Consider the following 21,373-nt stretch of genomic DNA (forward strand, 5'->3'; position numbering starts at 1 on the left):
TGTCCTAAAATAAACCATTTATTAAGAAAATGTTCTTCCAACTTAGTTAACTTTTTCTTGCATAACAAATCTGAAGCTGGCCATAAAATGACAGGTTCACAGTGCACTCAACAAACACGGGAAGTAGAAACATTTACAAGGTCCAGAATGCATGGTAATACTACAACTTGTGTCAGAGCTTGATACGTTGAAAACAGTACTATGTTTATTACAGTTCTCATTCATATGAGAAATAAGCCAGAGAACAAATTAAAAACACAATGGTCCATGTACAGTAGTAATGGCACTTCACCGAAACATGCAGCTTTTATAAAAACAAACAACATGTGCGAGACACTGTCACATGAAGAAAATGTGCCAGATAACATGTACAAGAGCAGCAGCAGGAGAAGTGACGGCCGTCACCTGTGCAGTCCTAAGTCACGGGATTACATGACATTGCACCGAGTGCCTCAGCTTAGTCTTTATGTAAATATTACATACAGTAGTGATTAAGAGATGACTTGCTGAAATATATTGGGCCATTTCTTCTTGACAGCTTCATTCTTCATCTGTGCAAACCTGCCCAACAGAAGAGGAGGAAAATAAGACTTGATGTTTACTTGCAGAATACAAGCCTATTGATATACATTTTAATGCACTTCGTATTAAAGCTGTGCTCCTACAGGGTCTGCATTTCAATATTCATTGTATATTTTGGCTGCAACAGCCATAACATTTGGAATGTATATTAGTTAGCCTTTAATTTGTATTAGCACTTATTGCTGGGAAATGAAGAAAAAAAAATCTGTCACGAGTCCTGGTAAATACATGTAGACACCGAGTATGTATTTTAATAATTTTTTCTTAAATTTAAAAATCAATGATTCATAAAGCCAGAAAGTTCAAAGAGGATGTAGAGATTTTCTCATGAGTATGTGGGGTGCACCATGCAGGCTTACTGCCTATTAGTTACTAGTAGAGAAGATGGGCTGTCCTGCACCTTATTAGCGAACCACACAAAGGACCGACACCCCAGGCTCCCCAACATTTTAACCCTTTCCAATCCACTTTATATCTCGGTTTTCCTAGGGGGCTTACTCTTTCTCTGCCGTTATACAATGGCGCTATATGCTGGCTAAAGCCAGTACTGCATGAGGTGGCATGTTGGATAGGCTTTGACAGAAGAGAGGCTGGCAATATACAGTAAGAGAACCCCGACGGATGTCTTCCAACATAGGAGCTGTACAGCCTTAAATCATAATGTCTTCAGACGTCAGACATTGGATTGGAAAGGGTTAAAGCCAGACTGTTTCTTGCAAAAATAATGATAAATGAGGTAGTAAATATTTTGGCCAAAATATGAAAGCCTGCAAATCATGTCAAGGGTCCTCCTCCTGCAAGTCCCTACACTAAGATTACAAACCACTAAAAAGAGATCAAATCCATACGAAAAATCACAACTGCTATACTCACTGATACAGAAATATAGGAACAGACAACAATTCCCAGCAGCATGCGGCGGCACGGGCAAAATGCTATATGGAGAACTGCAGCTTCTTACTCGCTCTCCTTCCCCTCCACACCCAAGTTTCACTTCCTCCCTCTGGCGATTCAGCACTCATGCTTCCAAGGTCCACCCTGTATTTTTCTATAGGTAGCCACAATAGTCATCTCTTAAAGATATCAGTAAAGCACTGATTGTTTGCAAGTGGCTAAAGTATGACTACTGCAGCCAAAAGATCTGATTTGACATAGGAAGAAAGAGCAGAGTTTTTATTTTTGTTCCATAACATATGTAATTGATTTTTGTCCTTAAAGTTAGATAACACTAAGTAAAAATAAGATGAAAATCAAAGTGTTATCTAATTATTAAAAAACCCCAAAAATAAATAAATAAAAACCTACATAAGTTATGTTACAAAAATGAGACTGTGCTCATCTCTTCCTTTGGCGATTCAGATGTTTGTTTGGAAATATCTGACATGTTGCAGAAATACTGTGGATTTTTTGCAGGATTTCCACAGCAAACCACAGGTTAGGCCTCATGTCCACGGGGAAAATCAGATCAGCTGCAGATTTGTAACGCGGATTTGGGCTGCGGATGCACTGTAATTGTCTATTTTTCATGCGGGAGATCAATTGAGCTATGTGCTCTATGAGCTCCCGCACGTGTGATCCGCACTAAAATGGAGCATGTCCATTTTTTTTCATGCTCCAGAATTTTTTTAATTCACTTTTAAAAACAATCCGCAGGTATTTATCAAACCGCGGGTGGTCAATGCATTGCGATAGGGTGCGGATCCGCGTGCGGGTGATCCGCTGCGGATTTTAATTCTTATTTTCCCCGTGGACATGAGGCCTAAGAGTTACAGTTCCAGCAGAAAATCTGCAGCATTTGTTTTCCTCTCCTTGCTTTTATACCATTCCACTGCGGGTAATCCACAGCGTTTTTGCTACATGTGAACGTACCCCTAAAGGGTACCGGTCAGCATTTCTTCCCGCAATGAAACAATGCCCACTTTCTCTAACAGTTTTTTATATAGGTGTTGATGTAAGAATACTTCTAATTCAGGTTTGAAATTCCCCCCTTGCTGTATGTAAATTTATAAATGCAGCTGAGTGGTCCAGTGTGTGGGCAGAACCAGCTCCCTTAGCTGCATTATTTTCAACTCAGTCTGCCTCTCCAGTCCCCTGCGACATAGCTATCAACTCAGTCCACCTCTCCAGTGTGTGAATGATACTAAAGAAATGAAGCTTAAGGCCCTTTTACATACAACAATTATCGCTCAAAAGCCATCTTTTGAGCGATAATCGTTGCTTGTAAATGTGTGTCCAACGTGCACTTTTCGTCAATCGCCAAATTCACCCTAGCTTACAAATCAGTTGTTCCTGATAACATTCTTTCAAGCTGCTGTCCCGCTGGAGAATAGCGATGTATTTAGAGAACAGACCAACCTATGCTCTCTAAATACACGCAAAATAATCGCTCAAAATTGCCAGTCTTTGACGAATTTTGAGCGATCAACCGTGTGCGTATATGGACCTTAAGGAAGCTGGTCTGGCCCCCCCACAGGACAGCTCAGCTGCATTTACAAATGGCACGAGAGAATCTCAATCACCAATTAGACGTATTCTTCTATTAACATTTATACCAAAAGCAATTTGGGAATGTGTGTAAGCGCACCACTTCAGTGCTGGTATGGTTTCGCTGTGGAAAAAAAAATACAAAAACTGGTGACATGTCCCACACGTTGAACACACCTTGACAAAGGGATGGTCCAGTAGCTGGCTAGCCGTCCATCGTTTCTTTGGATCGCTTTCCATACAGTGAGAAAGGAAATCTTTACCTTCTGGGCTCAAACGATCTGGAATGGGAGGCTTGTGTCCCATCCCTACTTTGTACATGATCTGGAAATTGTGTTCATATTCATGCCATGGCCTCTGTTCAATAACAAAGCAAAATATATTAGCAAGTACTTTATAACTGCAGTTCACTTTTTTGATTGCAAAAAAAACAAAAAACACCCACATAAAACAAAAATAAAGGCTGTCAACATTCTGACAATTCCCATTATTGACTGCTAGAGGTTTGAGTACTGTGGTTATGAAGGATAGCTAGATGCTATTTAGCATTGTGAATAGAAGTGTTGCATCAGAATGTTCTTCTAGCAATTGCTGACAATTTCAGTCTGTATCCAATAAGGTATGGTCAGCAGCACTCACCAAACCCGATATAAAATCGGTAGGAATATCGGGAACATATAAAGTGGATGCACGCCTCAAGGAACTGAATCCCAAATTCCAAAACATAATCCCAATAGTTGCATATGAAGGCAGCACTCCAGACAACAGTATAATGTAGTCAACAGACCTTTATTTCAGCTTTGTCAAAGACCCTTGTGGTCGAAACGTCGCTGCTGGGCTCATGCCATGAGCTGAAATAAAGGTCTGTTGACTACATTATACTGCTGTCTGGAGTGCTGCCTTCACATGCAACTATTCAGTCCGTAGCCATTCAATGCATGTTGGTTTGTAACACAGTAGCATTATTTTAGCATTTTTGTTCCAGGGTTATAAGGGATTGTCCAAGTTGTACCATCTCTGCACAACCCCATCCCCATTGAGTAACATCGATTGCTGAGCTTGGTTACTGGCTGAAGCCCCTGTGACATCCTGTAAACCTGGAGGGACTGCAGCTGTAAACACAGACCCGAGTGGGGGACTTAGCATTGGTCCGGAACACAGCATGAGTGATAAATATATGACAATTTGTTATGTTACTCAATGGGGAAGGGGATGTACTGAGATGGCAGGACGCAGACAACCCGCTTAATAATGAAACCAGATAACAATGTCTGCCAAGCAAATTTTAGCTATAAATACTGTAGGCATAAACATAGAAAAATAACAACTGACAAGTCGAAATAGCAGGCTGCTCCAGCAAACAGTGAAATCCAACTTGGAGGCTTTTTAATGATTACATTAGCAAACCTGCAATTAATACCTTGTAATTACAGATGCATTCTCTTCAGCTCTCATATCTCAAAACTAGAAGAAAATGTACACAAAAGCCCCCATGTTGTATATTCCTATTAAATGCTAATCATGGTGTATGACTTACTAGACTGTAAAAATGCCTCAAAAACACTAGTATTTGAATTTTGTACAAAGCTTTTGTACTTTACATCAGAGGATGCATAGCAGGCATTTCAAGAACTTAGTCAATTCAGAGCTGGACTCCTTACCTTGCCAGTGACCATTTCAATTAGGACACAACCAAGACTCCAGATGTCCGCAGCACGACCGTGTCCTTCTCCTTTAGCTCTTGTGATAACCTCTGGGGCCATGTATGCTGTTTTAACAAAGGTTTCACATTATTCACTCAAGAAAAATTAGCATTTATTGAATCTGTTGCTACAAAAAAATAAATAAAAAATCTTTTTGCTCTTTTTCATCCCCACATTCTAAGACGTTTAACTTTTTTTTTTACAGCCATATGAGGGTTTGTCTTTTCGCAGAACAAGTTGTATTATTTTTATTTTTTAATGGCACCATTTAATGTACCATATAATGTAAAGAAAACTTTTTAAAAATGTGTCAGGTGACATTAACCCATTTAGGACCAGGCATAGTAAATATACGTCGCCTGGTCCCAGGCTTTAAGCCCAGCCGTATGAAAAAATACAGCTGGGATTAAAGCCTCCTGCAATCAATCAGAAGCATGAGGGATTGTCAGCTGTTAAGGCTGGTTTAGTCGCAGCGATAAAAAAAAAACAAACAAAAAAAAAAAAAAACACATGTGAATGTCCCCCATAAGTCTTATATGACATAACAGGGAACAAATAGTAAAAAACAAAAATTACATACATCAGTAAAACAAAATGACAGAATAAAACAATATATACATGAGGGCGCCTTGAGACAACCGTATATCTGCTGGGTTTTCATGCCCAGCCGATATACGGCGTCTCTCTCTGCAGGGGGAGGAGGCTGAAAGTCGGGAGCAGTGCTCTGAGCTCCCGCCCCCTCTCCGCCCCTCGCCACTGTCTGCAATGGGAGGGGACGGAGCTCAGAGCACTGCTCCCGGCTCTTGCAGCCTCCTCCTCCTGCAGAGAGGGAAGTCGTTTATTGGCCGGGCGTGAAAACCCGGCCGATATACGATCGTCTGAAGGCGCCCTGAGAAAGAAAATAACCTAAAGCCGACGCCAAACAAAACCGTTGCTATAAGCACCCTATGATGCAAAACCATATACATTACATATCAAAATGTCCGAAACAAAATGAGGAACCTGTTCCCATGCTTTATTTTAGAGAAAATATACAAATTTTAAAAAAAAAATTGAAATTGTTAAAAAAACAAAAACTTTTTTTTTGTGTTTTACCCTCAATAAAACTAAAAACGGAAAAAGAAGTCAGAGAAAAAAGATATAAAAAACAAACAAAAAAAAAAAACAAGCACAACTCCCTATATGTCACGGGAAAAAACAAAAAACAAAAAACAAAAAAAAAAAAACACGTCAAAAATAATTTTGGTAGTTAAAGGGAAAAAAAATAAAAATAGGGCAGTAAAACCACCATATGAAAGTCTCTGGTCCTTAAGGTACAAAACAGTCTGGTCCTTAAGGGGTTAAAAATAAATCCTGCAATTACTATTTTTTCTGCGTTTCACATTTACGGCATTCACTATGGTAAAAAAAAAAAAAATATATACATAAACATTTTATAATAGGTTTGTACATTAAAATATATGTACCTTTATAAATAAGAACATTAGCTGTGTCATCATATCCTCAGGCCCATAACACAACTATTTCATCTTAATATTTATGAAGCTGCATGAGAGCTTCTCTTTTGCATACTGAGCTGTAGTTTTTATCACTACTATTTGGGACGCATATGACTTTTTGATCTTTTTTTTTATCCATTTGTTTAGGGAGGCAGTGAAGTGACAAAACCTCCCAAAATTTTAGCTTTTTTTTTTTGGTCTTTTTTTTAAACTGTTTAACATTAACTGTGTGGGATAAACCTGCCATTTTAATTGTTCAGAGTTTTACAGTTATGACTCCAATATTATATAGAACCTTGGTTAGTTGTTTGTCTGAAACTCCTAGCCTCTTTTTTTTTTTCAGTCATGTGAACTCAGTTCTGACCAGCTTAGATCTACTTAGGGGTTATGGATTCGTTTTCTAATCAATTTTACAGCCTGTATGATGCTGTTGCATGGATCTACCATAGCAACTGTGTTGAAGGGGACACTGCCATTACAGTTACTGATTATGATCACACAGTCACTGTCACACAGGTATAATAGAGTAGATCACAGCTCATCCTTTTGACCCTATACTTATGGTCTGTAGCTTACTTGGATGCATAAAGGTCGCGATGACAGAATGGCATAACTATAGCTAATACGGTGCTGATCATCATGGGATAGATGTGAAATGGAAAGGGGGAAAAAAAAATAAATAAAATCAACCCTCAAAATGGTGGCTGACTGGACATTGCAGTGCACAGAAGTGACTGCAATACACAGAGGAGACCTCCAGAGTGTGACAGGTAGTCAGGTGTGTGGGGGAGGGGGAGCAGACATGGAAAAGGATGTTTCTGCCAGAGTTGCCCTTAAATTGCTTATATATTTTTTACAAAAATGGGAAAGGGAATTTTCTTAATTTGGCATTACAGTACAATGTGCCTGCATTGTCACACTATTATACCTTGCCAGAGACAGGGTGTATAGGATTCCAGTAGGTCCCACCTGCCATGACAACTGCTTGACATCAAATAACTGGGTGACAGAGCCCTTGTGTTGTCACAGTCACTACCGAGTGGCATCTAAGAGGGTAACTCTGATACGGGACGTCCCAAAAGGAGGTCAGCTGTACCACACAGCTGGCACCCAACGTACATGAACTGGATACAGCTTCTGAGCCTACTCCATAACTCCCCATGTGTAAGTGATGTAGACATGTGTCACATGTTGCTGCCAAAGAGTTGATTTTTTTAATATGCTTCTTACAAAGGGATTCCTGATTGGAGATTCGTATTAAGCTAAGGTAAGACAATTTTTAAAGGGAAAATCATTAACCTACTTGAATAGACAGGAAGATGAGGCACCCAAAATGCCAGAGGAATTTTTTTTACGAAACAATAGAAATGAGAGCTTTTACCTGCTGTCCCCAGCGTGCTGTTTACTTCCCCAGGCATGGTCTGAGAATTATTCTTCAGCTTCACCGAGCATCCAAAGTCACCCAATTTTATTAAGCCAGATGACGTTAGGAAGATATTTGCTCCTGTTGAAGATAGAACATAAAACATGCAATTTGAATAACTCTACACTGCGAATATTTTGTCATCTTTCTTTTAACCCTTTGCTGAACAATTTTTGCAGTGTGCATTATCCTGCTGAAAGTCTCTCTAAATCAGTTTTTCCCCTGTCAAAGTGGCTTAATGTTCTTACAACCGCCCAATTTTTCTATTTTTAAGTGGAAACATCCCATGACGGACAGCACTGGCACCCAACTGACCTCACCGACTTACAATGCCGTCAATCGGATAACCTAATTTACTGGAACAGAGTATGAAAGGAAGTCCATATGTAACAAATGCCGAGACCATTAGCGGACTATAGTCCTAAAAATTGAGACATGCAGTGGCTCTCATGCAAGCACCTATGTTGTATGGATTATAGGCATTACTACAACAACTTCTGTTGCACGTGAACAATGTAGAAAAAAAATATTTTGCATGAAATGTGTTTCTATTACCTTTAATATCCCGATGAACAATGCCATGCTCATGAAGCACATTTATTGCAATTGTAATCTGCTTGGTGTAAAGCCGTATGACGTGCTCCTGAAGGCCGAGCCTAGAGACTTCCTCCAAAGTACCTTCATCACAATATTCCATGAAAATGTACATTTCTTCCTAGATTGATGGTGGGGGGGGGGGGGGGGGGGGGGGGGAAGAAAAAAAGAAAGATTGTTGAAAGTAACCACATAAAGCACCTCAGTGATCAATACAACAATAAACCAAACATCAGGACAGTGAAAAGAAAACTAAAAAAGTAGAAAATCCCTTTACAAGGTCAGCAAAAATCCTACTATATGTAGTAATGTAGATCCTACTTTGAACGATTCGTATGACCTAATGTTGCATTACATTGTACTTTTTTCAGGCCACATTGATAGCTAGTTAGATCAGAATTTTAAAAAAATAAACTAAAAATGGAACCCAATATACCACATTTTATGTAGCAAAACGTTTGCCATACATTCTAAGAGCTCTAAAGTTATACCGCTATTTTCAGTGTATTATAGTATCGCATATGGGGAGGTTGTGTTTTTCTTTGTTTGTTTTGTTTTTTTTAATTCTGTGCACACTATTATTGTGGCTCTGAAAAGTAACACACATTTACACCAAGAAAGCGAACCCTTAATTCCACAGGCATTTCTATACATCATATACAGAACTAGGACATCTTTTACACCATCAGAATCTATCTGACGCCCATTTACCTACTCCAAGCCTCATGACAATATTTTTAGGCAGTATGCTTACTCTATGAAGTTCCACACCAAAGTAACGAACAAGGTTAGGGTGCTTGATGCCTTCAAAGATTTTTAGTTCATCTGCAGTTTCTTTAATTGTCTTATGGTCGTTTGGCTGAAAGCGGATCTATAGAAGAAATAATAAATAAATACGTTTACAATGAAATGCAAATTAAAGGTGAACTTCATCTGAAATACCTACTCTCACTACTTGCCACTCAAGCCAGTTTGGGTCCATTTTTGAAACCTGACATGTTTCACTTTATGTAATAACTTTAGAATGCCATTACATATGCAATATGCTTAAGGCTGCCTGTCTACGGGCGTGATTCTGACGGTAATAAATTCCCGCCAAATCACGCTGTCTGAAGCTTTCCAAAGCGTTGCTATGAAAAGCGCAGCTGCGATTCTCCGCTCGCAGGATTCAAATCGCAACATGCTGCGATTTTCCACGATTCTCCACAGTGAGCTTATCTATCAAATGGGCTCAGTGCGGAGAACCGTCAGCTGTCTCCTGCTCCCCGGCGGCGTATATCACTACGCCCGTGGAAAGGCAGCCTAAGATTCTGAGATTGCCTTTTGCGACTTATTTTACTTCATATCCATGGCAAAAATTATTGTATGTTTTGCATTTAGAAAAAAAATTAGCATTTTTCAAAAGTTGACATATTCTGCATGCAAGATAGCCATACCACAAAATAGTTAATAGCATTAACAATTTCAGGACTTTATAAGACTAAGGCCTCATGTCCACTGGGAAATTAAATTTAGCAAATCCGCACGTGAAAAAAAAACAAAACACCAATTCGCGTCCCATAGGAAAGCATTGACCATCTGCGGTTAATTAAATAGCCACGGATGGCATTTTAAGGGATTGCGGATTTCACACGTGAAAAAAACGACATGCTCTATTTTAGTGCGCATCACACGTGCGGGAGCTCATAGAGCGCATATCTCAGTTGATCTCCTGCATGGAAAGAAAAAAAAAAAAAAAAAGAAAAATTCTAGTGCATCGGCAGCAGAAATCTGCGCTGGCCTGACTTTCCCTGTGGACATGAGGCCCAAGGGCTCGTGTCCTATCACAGAGGAAATCAGACCCGGCGCCCACCAGAGACCCTATGCTCTCCTCTCCGGATCTGCCGCGAGTCTCACCCAGCGAGCCAGCATGCATGCACAGTGCAGCGCATGACACGGATTCTCACGGTACTTTCGCTGTGCTCACAGCGGAAGTATCATGTGGGGCAGGAACATAGCTTTTCCGCATAGAACATGCCGGGAATCTCCGCTCGCGGGCAGGGGAGAATCATTTAACACAGCATGTCTATGGGCGGGCATTGCTGTGGAATCCGCAGCAATAATCCATTCGTGGGCAGTAGCCCTTATCAGTATAGCTGCATTTTTTCAAATTTTGAAGACCATTCAACTTTTTTTTATTCAGGGACCAGTTCAGTTTTAAGTGGCTTTGAGGGGCCTGTGTATTAGAATCCAATTATACATTACCCCATTTCTACAGTTTTTATAACTATCTCATATGTGTCTCTAGTTCAGAACAGGACTCAAAAAGCACAGATCTCAGCAATAAAGGGGCACCTCGTGAATTTTGGAGCCTCCTTTTTATTGGGACATATCCTAGGCAATATTTCAGGTTGGCAGAGGCTTTGGAGGTACCAAGATTTAAGACACATCCCTCAAAAGACTTCATTTTGGATAGTAGAGGCCTTAAGGAATTTTTCAAGGGATGTCATGAGTGTTTTTACCGTATAATCTTATGGAAGTTGTCAACATTGGGCTATGAATTTGAAAAATTCCAATTTTTCCAATAAAATGCAAGTTTAGATGCATTTTATTTTATTTTCATGCGACGGGGATGGGGGGGTGTGGGGACACGATGACTCGTTCTAATGTCTTAGAACATTTATGTAGAGATAGAGGTGGACTTGCTGGACCTTTATAGTCTATAGGCGGCCAGCAAGTAGTTAGTCATGCCCTTAGATGAGGATTGCCTACATAACCTTGCAGCTGTAGCCTCGCTGATTCTATCCTACCTCCCCATTCCTCCACAGTAACCGCTGTTAGTTACAGCTCCTGGCACTTGTATCTATCAAGTGGGCGGCCTCCTCTGTCTTCTGTCACTGACAGCCGAATCCAACGTGACTTCAGTCTTTCCTGCTACTTCTGCCAGTTGAATTTGAGTTTAACTAGAAAGCACAAGTAATGTAATGCAATATTTCTATAATTGCCATTACTGAAAGCTAATTTTGTTCTGCTGCTAAGTTTCATACAGCGGATGCATGTTACTCTTGCCTTAACAGAGAGTGACCCAAAGCTTCCACATTGTTACTAGTTAGTATCTTGGGAGCAGACTTTCACTGCCGTCAGGACTGACTCATTCTTGTGAATGTAGGTCAAGATAAACGGTTTTGTATCCAGGCAACAATATGAAGAACAACATGAGCAGTGGGTTTCATTAACTTAGTTGTATCAGGCTTTAGAAGTCAACAACGGATGTAGTAAATTATCACTGCAATTACATTCTTATCATAGGCCTCTATTTTATTAGTGCTGTAGATCATTACAATACTTCTCTAGGACAGAAGACAATGCTAACATCCTAAGGATAGGCCCTCAATGTTAAAGGGAATGCGTCAGATCATTTTCTGATGACCCATTGTTAAAAACAAAATATATTTAACAAAAAAAATGTGATTTAAATTATTATATTTGGCAATTTTTCTTCCTGTCCTGTAGAGTAAAACTGTCTAATAGTCATCTCATTATTGCAGGCAAGGTTATAACTAGAGTGCAAGCGCACTCACCCATAGAAGTCAATCAGGTCCCTCCAGTCTATTCTTTCTTATGGTCCATGAGACTGCTGTACAGGACAGCAAGTGTCAACCTATTAGCCCTGTCTAAATTTTAAAACTGCCATATATTTAAAAAAAACAACAAGTGTTTAACATAAAAACCTGATTCAAACCAAGTAATTTTCTGAGGACATATTCCTTCAACTTGCACATGCAGATGCTACCTGCATGCCGGGTGGCACTGCTGCAATGCCAACCACGCGACACCTGGAAAGTACCATGCATAGGTTGAATTAGAATATGACTTGTGCATAATACTTCCTAGGCATTGGAACGGCTCAACTTGCATAACTGTCTCTTTATGCTGGATATCAGGTGAAGGCAGAACTTTAAAGTTGCAGACAACCCCCTTTAAGTGATGCAGGAAATAAATGCAATTGTTATATTTAAGTTACTAAAGTTGTTGGTCCCAGTTGATAGAAATTACTTAAATAGTCATAACTGACATATGGTTATATGTTTTTTTGGTTTTTTTTTTTTACCAGCAAGTGCAACACCACACAAGATTTTTTTCAGGTGTTACGAACGGATTAAAAAAAACACAGAAGGATGTGAAGAGAAGAGGAGAACTAAGCATTTTTCATATTGAAAGCAATGTTGCTGTACTAAGTTCACACACACACACACACAAAAAAAAATATCCAACTTACTTCTTTCATAGCCATGAGTTCTCCAGTATCAACACTAATGCATGTGTACACTTTTCCATACTGACCTTCCCCTATGTAAAAATAGAAAGGCATGGCAAGTTAGTGCAAGCAATTATATGTACACAGCTTAAGCTACACTGCAAATTCTGCACAATACTCAATTTAATGACTTGGGTGATGTTCAAATTCAAATTCTCTAATTAATCCGAAACCTCAAACCAAAATCTAAGCACTAACTTACCAATTTTGTTGCCCCTCTGCCATTTGAATGTTACTTTTCTTAGGCCAACATGCATAAAGTTATCATAGGACTTTGGAGTATCACAGACTTGTCCTACTATGTTTTTCCTCCTCATCTCCCGATATCTTTGCTCCTCGAACACCATGACAGATTTCTGAATGGCATCCATAGGGCGGTGCCTGGCTGCAATATCTGTATGAAGCAAATATATAAATATTTGAATTCCTTGGTTGAAGAAACCGGTTATACCTTCCAAAAATATGAATGGTAAAAAATAACCTTCATTTCTGCTGGCATGCAAAGCAGCCACTGACATGTAGTGAAAGTGGTGTCTCCTTGGTCTGCTGGTTTGGGGGTCCAGTAGCGCTGAGCAGCAATCAGTTGATCGCTGTTCACTCACAACCACAATGCTTTTACGGTGATTGGTCAGTCTGGTTATACGCAAGGAGCACCACTGGACACTGGTGTTGGCAAGAGGAGCATTCTTCTGGCAGTCCCCGATGCTGTACAATTTGACCAAGCTCCTCAGGTGGGATTATGTGAATAGTGTGCAGTTTTTAAATGTATCAATGCGGTTTAATCAACAGGGGGGCACTCTGATGAATTGATAGGCTCCCCTGGCATACAACGGGCTCATGTTACTCTATGTATTATTTGTATGGGTCACTTGTGAGTCACTGCATATGATTACGAAGACCAGTGCGGGCAAAACGATTCATAAAAAGGAGGAAGATTATTTTCCTTTGCATCCAAGATGCTGTCACAAATGTCTTCAGTGGACTATTGAACCTGTGGATTCCAGGAAATTAAGACTGTGCATCTACTTCTTTAGTTATTTATTTCTAAGCAGCACACATTTCTAAGGAAAAATATTTTTAAGGGGAATACAAGTACTTATGAAAACAGACAGGAGGAAGAACTAACCGTTCCTTTAGGCCTCCTGCCCACGGCCATATCGGACTCCGCCAGCGGAATATTGCAGTGGAGTCTGACGCGGCGCCCCACAAAGACCCCACACTCACCTCTCTGGAGCTGTCCGGCGAGCACGCGGAAGTATAACGCAACGGGCGGCTTGCACCACAATGGAAACAGGACACGCGTTTTTCCACGGCAAATAGAACATGCCATGATTTCTTTCATGCTGCGGAATTCCGCGATAGATTTCCACAGTGTGAACATTGAAAGGCAAAAAGCTATTAGGTTCAATAGAACCTAATATCTGTGAAATATTGCAGTGAAATTAGTCCTTAAACCAGGAATTCTCAACTCTGGCCCCCCAAATACCCACAATGGGTCCTGTCTTCAGGATGTCCTCAGTATGGCACAGGTGATGTAATTCTTGTCAGTGCTCAGAAGTTGCCACAGGTGTTCTTAGGCCTCCCTCTCACAGGCGTTTGTAAAAGCGTTGGCATGCGTTTTGACAGAGTTTTCAGCACAGCTGACCACATAGCCAAGGAATCTGGAAACTTTTTTAGACTTGCTGGCGTAGCAATCAGCAGTTAATGCTATAAAAACGCAGTACAAAGTTGTGCCGAGTTTTCAACAGTGCTGAAAAAACAGCCCATTACTTTCAATGGGAGACTCACAGCTGAAAACGGCCAAGAATGGAACATGCAACGCTGTCAAAATGCAGTGTTGGAAACACTGCGCTTTCAGCCTTGTGTGAGAAGCCCCATTGAAATGAATGGGAGTGTTGTACAGCGTTTAATGCAGCGCTGAAAACGCAGCGCAAAACGCTGTACAAAAACACCTGTGTGAGGGAGGCCTTACTATAGGATAGCCTCGAATCATGACCCATCATGAGTATCTGAGGACTGGAGAGAAGAAACACAGCTTTATAAGAAGTCTGAGTATTATAGGACATGATGGCAAGCTCAGATGGAGAATGAATTCCACATGCTTTCGTCATCTATGGAGTAACATACAAATCAAAGTTTTCACAGTAGATTTTACTTCTGTGTCCATTTACCAGATGCCAGTATTCACCTATTACAATTTATTCAGTGCACAGCTAATGTTCCCTGTATAAAGCTCATAGATGACCATTCTTGCTTAAGTCTATTCTAATCCAGCCTATTGGCATAACAGTGGACTGCCACCTTAGTTTACCTCGGGTCTGAATGATTATATTCTGAAGCTCCCAACTTCGTCTTGCAGAACCCCCTTGCTCTGCCTTTGGATAAGTAGGCTCTAAAGACATAAAACCATTATATTAGTTAATAAAGCAGAACCCCCAAAATATAAGTTTTTTTTTCCCCACGCACTCCATTCAATTTACAAATCCTACAGTTAATATACAGAAGGGAGCAATGAAACATTCTATTTGTAATAAATCAATGCACCTACAGTTTTTACAGTAACAACGTTAAAAACTACAGCAAAACCATGTGATTGTTTTTTTTAGGTGCAGCTTTGGATGAATTTTTGATTGCATCTCAACCACCCCGTGTGAACACAGCCTAAAACAGTTTCAATTTGAAAGTTTTTTTTCAGAAATCTACTAGCTTTAGCACTTCTGTCATGTCTTTAGAAAAGGTTATCGGTACATTTGAAGGTTCATTGCACAATCCATGATCTGCATTTTAACCCCTTAGTAACGAAGCCTGTTTGTGCCTTAGTAACGGAGCCAAATTTTGGAAATCTGACATGCGTCGTTCAACGTGGCATAACTCCGTAAAGGCTTTACATATCCCAGTAATTCTGACATTGTTTTTTCGCCACATGTTGTACTTCATTTAGATTGTAAAAAGAGACCGATATAATTTGTGTATATTTATTAAAAGTACCAATATTGGAAAGATTTTGAACAAATTGTCATTTTTTCACATTTTCAACCGTAATCTCAAATATGTCCAAACATACTGTACAAATTTTTGATAAGATATGTATTTCCATCTGTTTACTTTATTCTGAATGCACACTTGAAAAACTTTTGTTTTTTTTTAACCATTTAGAGGACGTACAATTTAACATTACTTTTCAGCATTTTGAGGAGCACTTTGTTTTCCTGCACCAAGCCAAGTTTGCAAAGGCTCATAAGTGTCAGAATAATAGATACACCCACAAATGACCCCATTTTAAAAACTACACCCCTTAGTGTATTCACTGAGGGGGGTCATGAGTATTTTGACCCCACCAGTTTTTTTCAGGAATTAGTTCAATTTAGGGGAGAAAAAATAAAATTTCATATTTTTGCAAATATGTCATTTTAAAGACATATTTTTTTCCTATAGAGCCCATGAAAATGAGGATTTACACACCAAAATGGATACCCCCGTTTCTCCCGTGTTCAGAAACATACCCATTGTGGCCCTAATCTCATGTCTGGATGCATAACGGGAGCTAAAATGAAAGGAGTAGTCGGTGTCTTTCAGAACACAAATTTTCCTTGAAGGCGTTATAGGCCCCATAGCACTTTTGTAGAGCTCTTGAGTGGCCAAAACCAAAGAGAACCCCCACAAGTGACCCCATGTTGAAAACTAGACCCCTTAACGAATTTATCTAGGGGTGTACTGACCATTTTGACCCCACAGTTTTTGAATGAATTCAAGCCAAGCAAAAGGAAAAAATTGTGATTTTCGTTTTTTTGCCAATTCTGTCGTTTTAAAAACAGCTTTTTTTGTACAGCACACGCATGAATGAAGCCTTTCACCCCAAAATGGATACCCCTGTTTCTCCCGTGTTCAGAGACATACTCATTGTGGCCCTAATCTCATGTCTGGATGCACAATGGGGCCCAAAACGAAAGGAGTAGTCGGTGGCTTTCAGAACATAGATTTTCCTTGAAGGCGTTTTAGGCCCCATAGCACATTTGTAGAGCTCTTGAGCGGCCAAAATCAAAGAAAACCCCCACAAGTGACCCCATTTTGAAAACTAGACCCCTTAACGAATTTATCTAGAGGTGTACTGACCATTTTGTTCCCACAGTTTTTGAATGAATTGAAGCAAAGCAAAAGGAAAAAATTGTGATTTTCGTTTTTTTTGCCAATTCTGTCGTTTTAAAAACTGCTTTTTTGGTACAGCACACACATGATGAAGACTTGCACCCCAAAATAGATCCCCCTGTTTCTCCCGTGTTCAGAGACATACCCATTGTGGCCCTAATCTTTTGTCTGGATGCACAACGGGGCCCAAAATGAAAGGAGTAGTCGGTGGCTTTCAGAACAGAAATTTAGCATGAAGGTGATTTAGGCCCCATTGCCCACTTGTAGAGCCCTTGAGCGGCCAAAACGACAGAGAACCCCCACAAATGATCCCATTTTGAAAACTAGACCCCCTAACGAATTTATCTAGGGGCGTACTGTGTATTTTTACCCTACAATTTTTGAATAAATCTAAGCAAAGCAGTAGGAAAAAAAATTACAATTTTCATTTTTTTGGCAGTTGTATCAATTTAAAAACTGTTTTTTTTGTACAGCACACATAGGAATGAAGACTTTCACCCCAAAATGGATACCCCTGTTTGTCCCGTGTTCAGAACCATACCCCTTGTGGCCCTAATCTACTTAAAGGACGCATGGCTAGGCCTATAATGGAAGGAGCACCCATTGGTTTTAAGGGTACAACGGAATAAATTCCAGGCCCCATTGCCCACTTATAGAGCCATTGAGCGTCCAAAACGATAAAGAACCCCCACAAATGTCCCCATTTTAAAAACTAGACCCCTTAACGAATTCATCTAGGGGTGTACTGCGTATTTTGACCCCACAGTATTTGAATAAATTTCAGCAAAGCAGAAGGAAAAAATTACGATTTTCATTTTTTTGGCAATTTTGTCAATTTAAAAACTTTTTTTGTTGTACAGTGTACATAGGAATGAAGACATTCACCCCCAAATGGATACCCCCGTTTGTCCCGTGTTCAAAAACATACCCATTGTGGCCCTAATCTACTTACAGGAAACATGGCAAGGCCTGTAATGGAGGGAACACCCGTTGGATTGCAGGGCACAACTGAATAAATTCCAGGCCCCATTGCTCATTTGTACGAAAAAAAAATTGACTCCCTAAAAATCCCCCTCCGCACCCTTTTCGGCGTTCCCCAAATCTTAGATAAAAGTAATAATGTGAACTGTGTAGTATTTCCAAAGACAGGTAATTATGGAGGCTGGTTGGGATGGGCACATAGGGCAATAAAATCAGGTATCCCCCCTCCTCTCATGCTTTTTGGGGGTCATTTTTTGACCTCAGTGGCGGGTATGTTGTGTAAAAAGTGGCGTTCCGTGAGTCTCCGTAAGCTTGATGAGGTGCGGCGGTCTCACACAGAAGGCGCTCAACAAGCTGCTCCTGGAACTGCAGGAAGGCGAGCGTTCCCGGGGCTTCTTGTAAATTGCGTATTACAGGTAGCGGTCTGAATAACGCCGGGCTTACGCAGCCGTAGGTGGATCCCAGCTGTGAGCCCGGCTGTGACCCTGCGTACGGCCGCGTAATGTACTGCGCATAACTGCGTACTAACACGGGCGGTCATGCGCAGTACACTTTTTTTTTTTGTTGTTTGTATTTCCCGCACCGTCGCTTAGCGATGACGCGGGTACCCGCAGCCCGTATACAACGTAGTTGCGTATGGGCAGCAGGTATATCCGCGACCATGGAGCACAATGGGCTCTATGTTGCCGATATCCACAGTAAAATAGAACCTGCTGCGTTCTCTTTTCTGCGAGTGGATTACACAATTCCAACCCGCTAATGTGAGGGGAATTGTGTAATCCAATGCGATTGATCTGCGTATTACCGCTAATCAAACGCATGTGGAATCCGTAATTCCTATCCGGTCATGTGAGACCGGCCAAAGGTAGATCGCTACCATTTTTTCACGTGACTGGGGACCGCTCAACGAGGCCACCGGTCACTGCTCCAGGCTCTCGGTGACCGTTGGTCGCCGAGAGCAAGGAGATATTAAGTTTCCTGGGCTCCCCGACTCCTACGCATGTGTCCGGTGTTTTGCCGGCGGTTGCATGCGCAGAATACGGGAAAGTTCACGGAAGAAGATTTCGTCGGGGTGCAAATATGGAGGCCTCCGGTAAAAAGTTTTATCTCCTCTCACTGATCGCATCGGTGAGGGGAGATGAACCTTCCCCTTTTTTTAACTTTAACGTGATCGCCATTATTCTTTGGATAACGGCGAACACGTGATCAGGAACCGCTCACCGCGGCCCCCCGTGAAATCTCCAGGCTCTCGGCTAAGTTTTGTAGCCAGGAGCAGGTAGATTTTAAAAAACCACGGCTTTTGCGCATGCGCCTGCCACATTGGCGATGGGCGCGTGCGCAGAAGCTGGGGTGAGGTCCGCGGATAAATCCGCAGGCCTTAGGTACGTCATTTCATCCTCCCTCACGGATGAAATGACGTACCTAAGGCCTGCGGATTTATGATCCGTGGGGGGGGGGGGGGGGGGGGGGGAGATGAAACGCAAGGTTTTTTTTAACTTTTTAAAACTTTTTTTTTACTTTTTGCACTTTTTTTTTTTACCTTTTACCCCCTTTTTTTATTTTTTATTTTTTTACTTTTTGCACTTTTTTTTTACTTTACATGATCACTGTCATCCATTGGATGACAGTGATCATGTCCCTGGTGACATCCCTCTGCTCTTGGCTACACATGGCAGCCAGGAGCAGAGCAATTTTGAATTTCCCGGGGCTCGAGTCCCTCTGTGCACGCGCCCGATGTCAATCATCGGGCGCGCATGCGCAGACGGGGATTTCGGGTCCCGGGACATCGGGACATCGCAGAGGACCGGGGGTGAGTATCTTCACCTCCCCTCATGGATCCGATCCATGAGGGGAGGTGAAACTTTACTTTTGTTTTACTTTTTCAACTTTTTCGCGATCACCGCTATCCCAATGGATAGCGGTGATCGCGGGCCCGGGGACCGCTCACAGTGGTCCCCGGTAACACCTCCTGGTTCCCGGCTACCTTCAGGAGCCGGGAGCCAGGAGATTTTAAATTTGCCGGGGACACCCGGGCTTCTGCGCGTGACGTCATCGGCTGGCGCGCATGCGCAGAAGGCCGCCGGCGGGTCAGGGAGGACCAGATCTCCGGGGGACACCGCCGACAAGCCATGTGAGTATTTTCAGCTGCCGTGATGGATCCGATCCATCATAGCAACTGAATTACTACTTTTTTACACTGTTTTCTTTACTTTTTTGCGATCGTCCTCAGGCCAGTGGGCATCAATCCAAAGAGGATGCATAAAACTACGGCCTCTAGGATTAAAGCTCACTTTCTGAGGACGTAGTTTCCCGATGGGGCCGTCGTTAAGGGGTTAATCACATCTCAACCACTCCATGCAAATACAACCTAAATAAAACGAATCAACTGAAACTAACAACTAGATGATGCATAAACAACACGACACCATAGAGAGGCTAAACTAGTAGGGGCATATGGATTACCTTCTCTCTCTTCTGTTGGGCTTGAATGGCGACTAAGAGATCTAAATTGCAACTCTGATGCTATGGAGGTTAGTCGGTCATTCTCTGGTACACTTGAACCCCTGCGAGAAAGAAGAACAGATTTGAAATAAAATCACTATAAAAGTGAGAATAAGGTTTTCTCATTAGCAATGTATCACAAAGAATCATTTGGGGAGGGGGTAAATCACAACAATGTTGACAGTAAATTGCAGACACATGGCCTAGGGGTGCCTCTGTGATACAAAGCAGATTGAAAGCAAAACTGATTTGAACAATTTTCCTTTTTTCCCATTGCTTTGTAAGATATTATACAAGTTCTACAAGTACTGGTACATTTATTGCACTGGGGTAACCTGTGTGTGTAGATGAAGTAATATGAAAAAAAGGTTTGGTACTATGTTAGCGAGTAAAGTATGATTGTTCTCAGTGATAGAAACCGAGTTATCTTGTAGATATGATACCTTTTAATGGCTAACAAAAATACATGATGTTATAGCGAGCTTTCGGATGGTTCGGATGGTTCTGTTATCCACCCTCATCAGGCTGAAATAGCCTGATGAAGGGTGGATAATGGAACTATCTGAAAGCTCGCTATAACATCATGTATTTTTGTTAGCCATTAAAAGGTATCATATCTACAAGATAACTCGGTTTCTATCACGGAGAACAATCATACTATAGCTGAAGTGTAATGTTACTTCCACTTGGGATGTAAGTTCAGAGGAAGAAAAACTGCAACAAATTCACTGCAAAACCTGCATGAGTAATTTGTGAATTTATTACAGATTTTACCCCGCTCACTGAAACAGGTGAAGTCCGCAGTGCAAATACACAGCGTAAATTGACATTCTGCGGATTTAAAATAGACACCACAGGTCAATTTTCATGAAAACAGTTATTCTGCGTCTGAAAATCTGCAGCATATTTATCCCATGTGAACGCACCACAAAAGTAGTGCTTCCCAGACTTTGGGTACCCCTGAGATCATTTTTACCTCAAGGCGCCTCTACTAAAAAAAAAAAAAAAAAAAAAAAAAAAAAAAGTGTGTGGGCAGAGAGTTCGCACCTTATAACGACATATGATTTTACCTCTGCTATTTCAGTGGCCCCTATGATAATATAGTTGGCCCAGTAGTAACAGCACCGCCTTTCAGTGGCCCCAGTAGCAATAGTGCATCCAT

General features: G+C 41.1%; 1 protein-coding gene across 1 annotated transcript in view; it reads right to left on the reverse strand.

The window, feature by feature from the left end:
* The window catches only part of MAP3K4 (mitogen-activated protein kinase kinase kinase 4), a 103,094-nt gene continuing 81,721 nt past the window's right edge, over window positions 1-21,373 (reverse strand). The window contains exons 17-26 of the mRNA XM_066605429.1: window positions 20,173-20,273; window positions 14,894-14,974; window positions 12,785-12,976; window positions 12,544-12,614; window positions 9,040-9,156; window positions 8,247-8,406; window positions 7,650-7,772; window positions 4,728-4,834; window positions 3,244-3,423; window positions 1-561 (exon numbers count right to left, since the gene is read on the reverse strand). Coding sequence (XP_066461526.1) covers window positions 541-561; window positions 3,244-3,423; window positions 4,728-4,834; window positions 7,650-7,772; window positions 8,247-8,406; window positions 9,040-9,156; window positions 12,544-12,614; window positions 12,785-12,976; window positions 14,894-14,974; window positions 20,173-20,273 — 1,153 coding nt within the window. The 3' untranslated portion in view covers window positions 1-540. The remainder of the gene's footprint in view (window positions 562-3,243; window positions 3,424-4,727; window positions 4,835-7,649; window positions 7,773-8,246; window positions 8,407-9,039; window positions 9,157-12,543; window positions 12,615-12,784; window positions 12,977-14,893; window positions 14,975-20,172; window positions 20,274-21,373) is intronic.

Source organism: Eleutherodactylus coqui, chromosome 1 (assembly GCF_035609145.1).
Source record: "Eleutherodactylus coqui strain aEleCoq1 chromosome 1, aEleCoq1.hap1, whole genome shotgun sequence".
Classification (NCBI taxonomy): domain Eukaryota; kingdom Metazoa; phylum Chordata; class Amphibia; order Anura; family Eleutherodactylidae; genus Eleutherodactylus; species Eleutherodactylus coqui.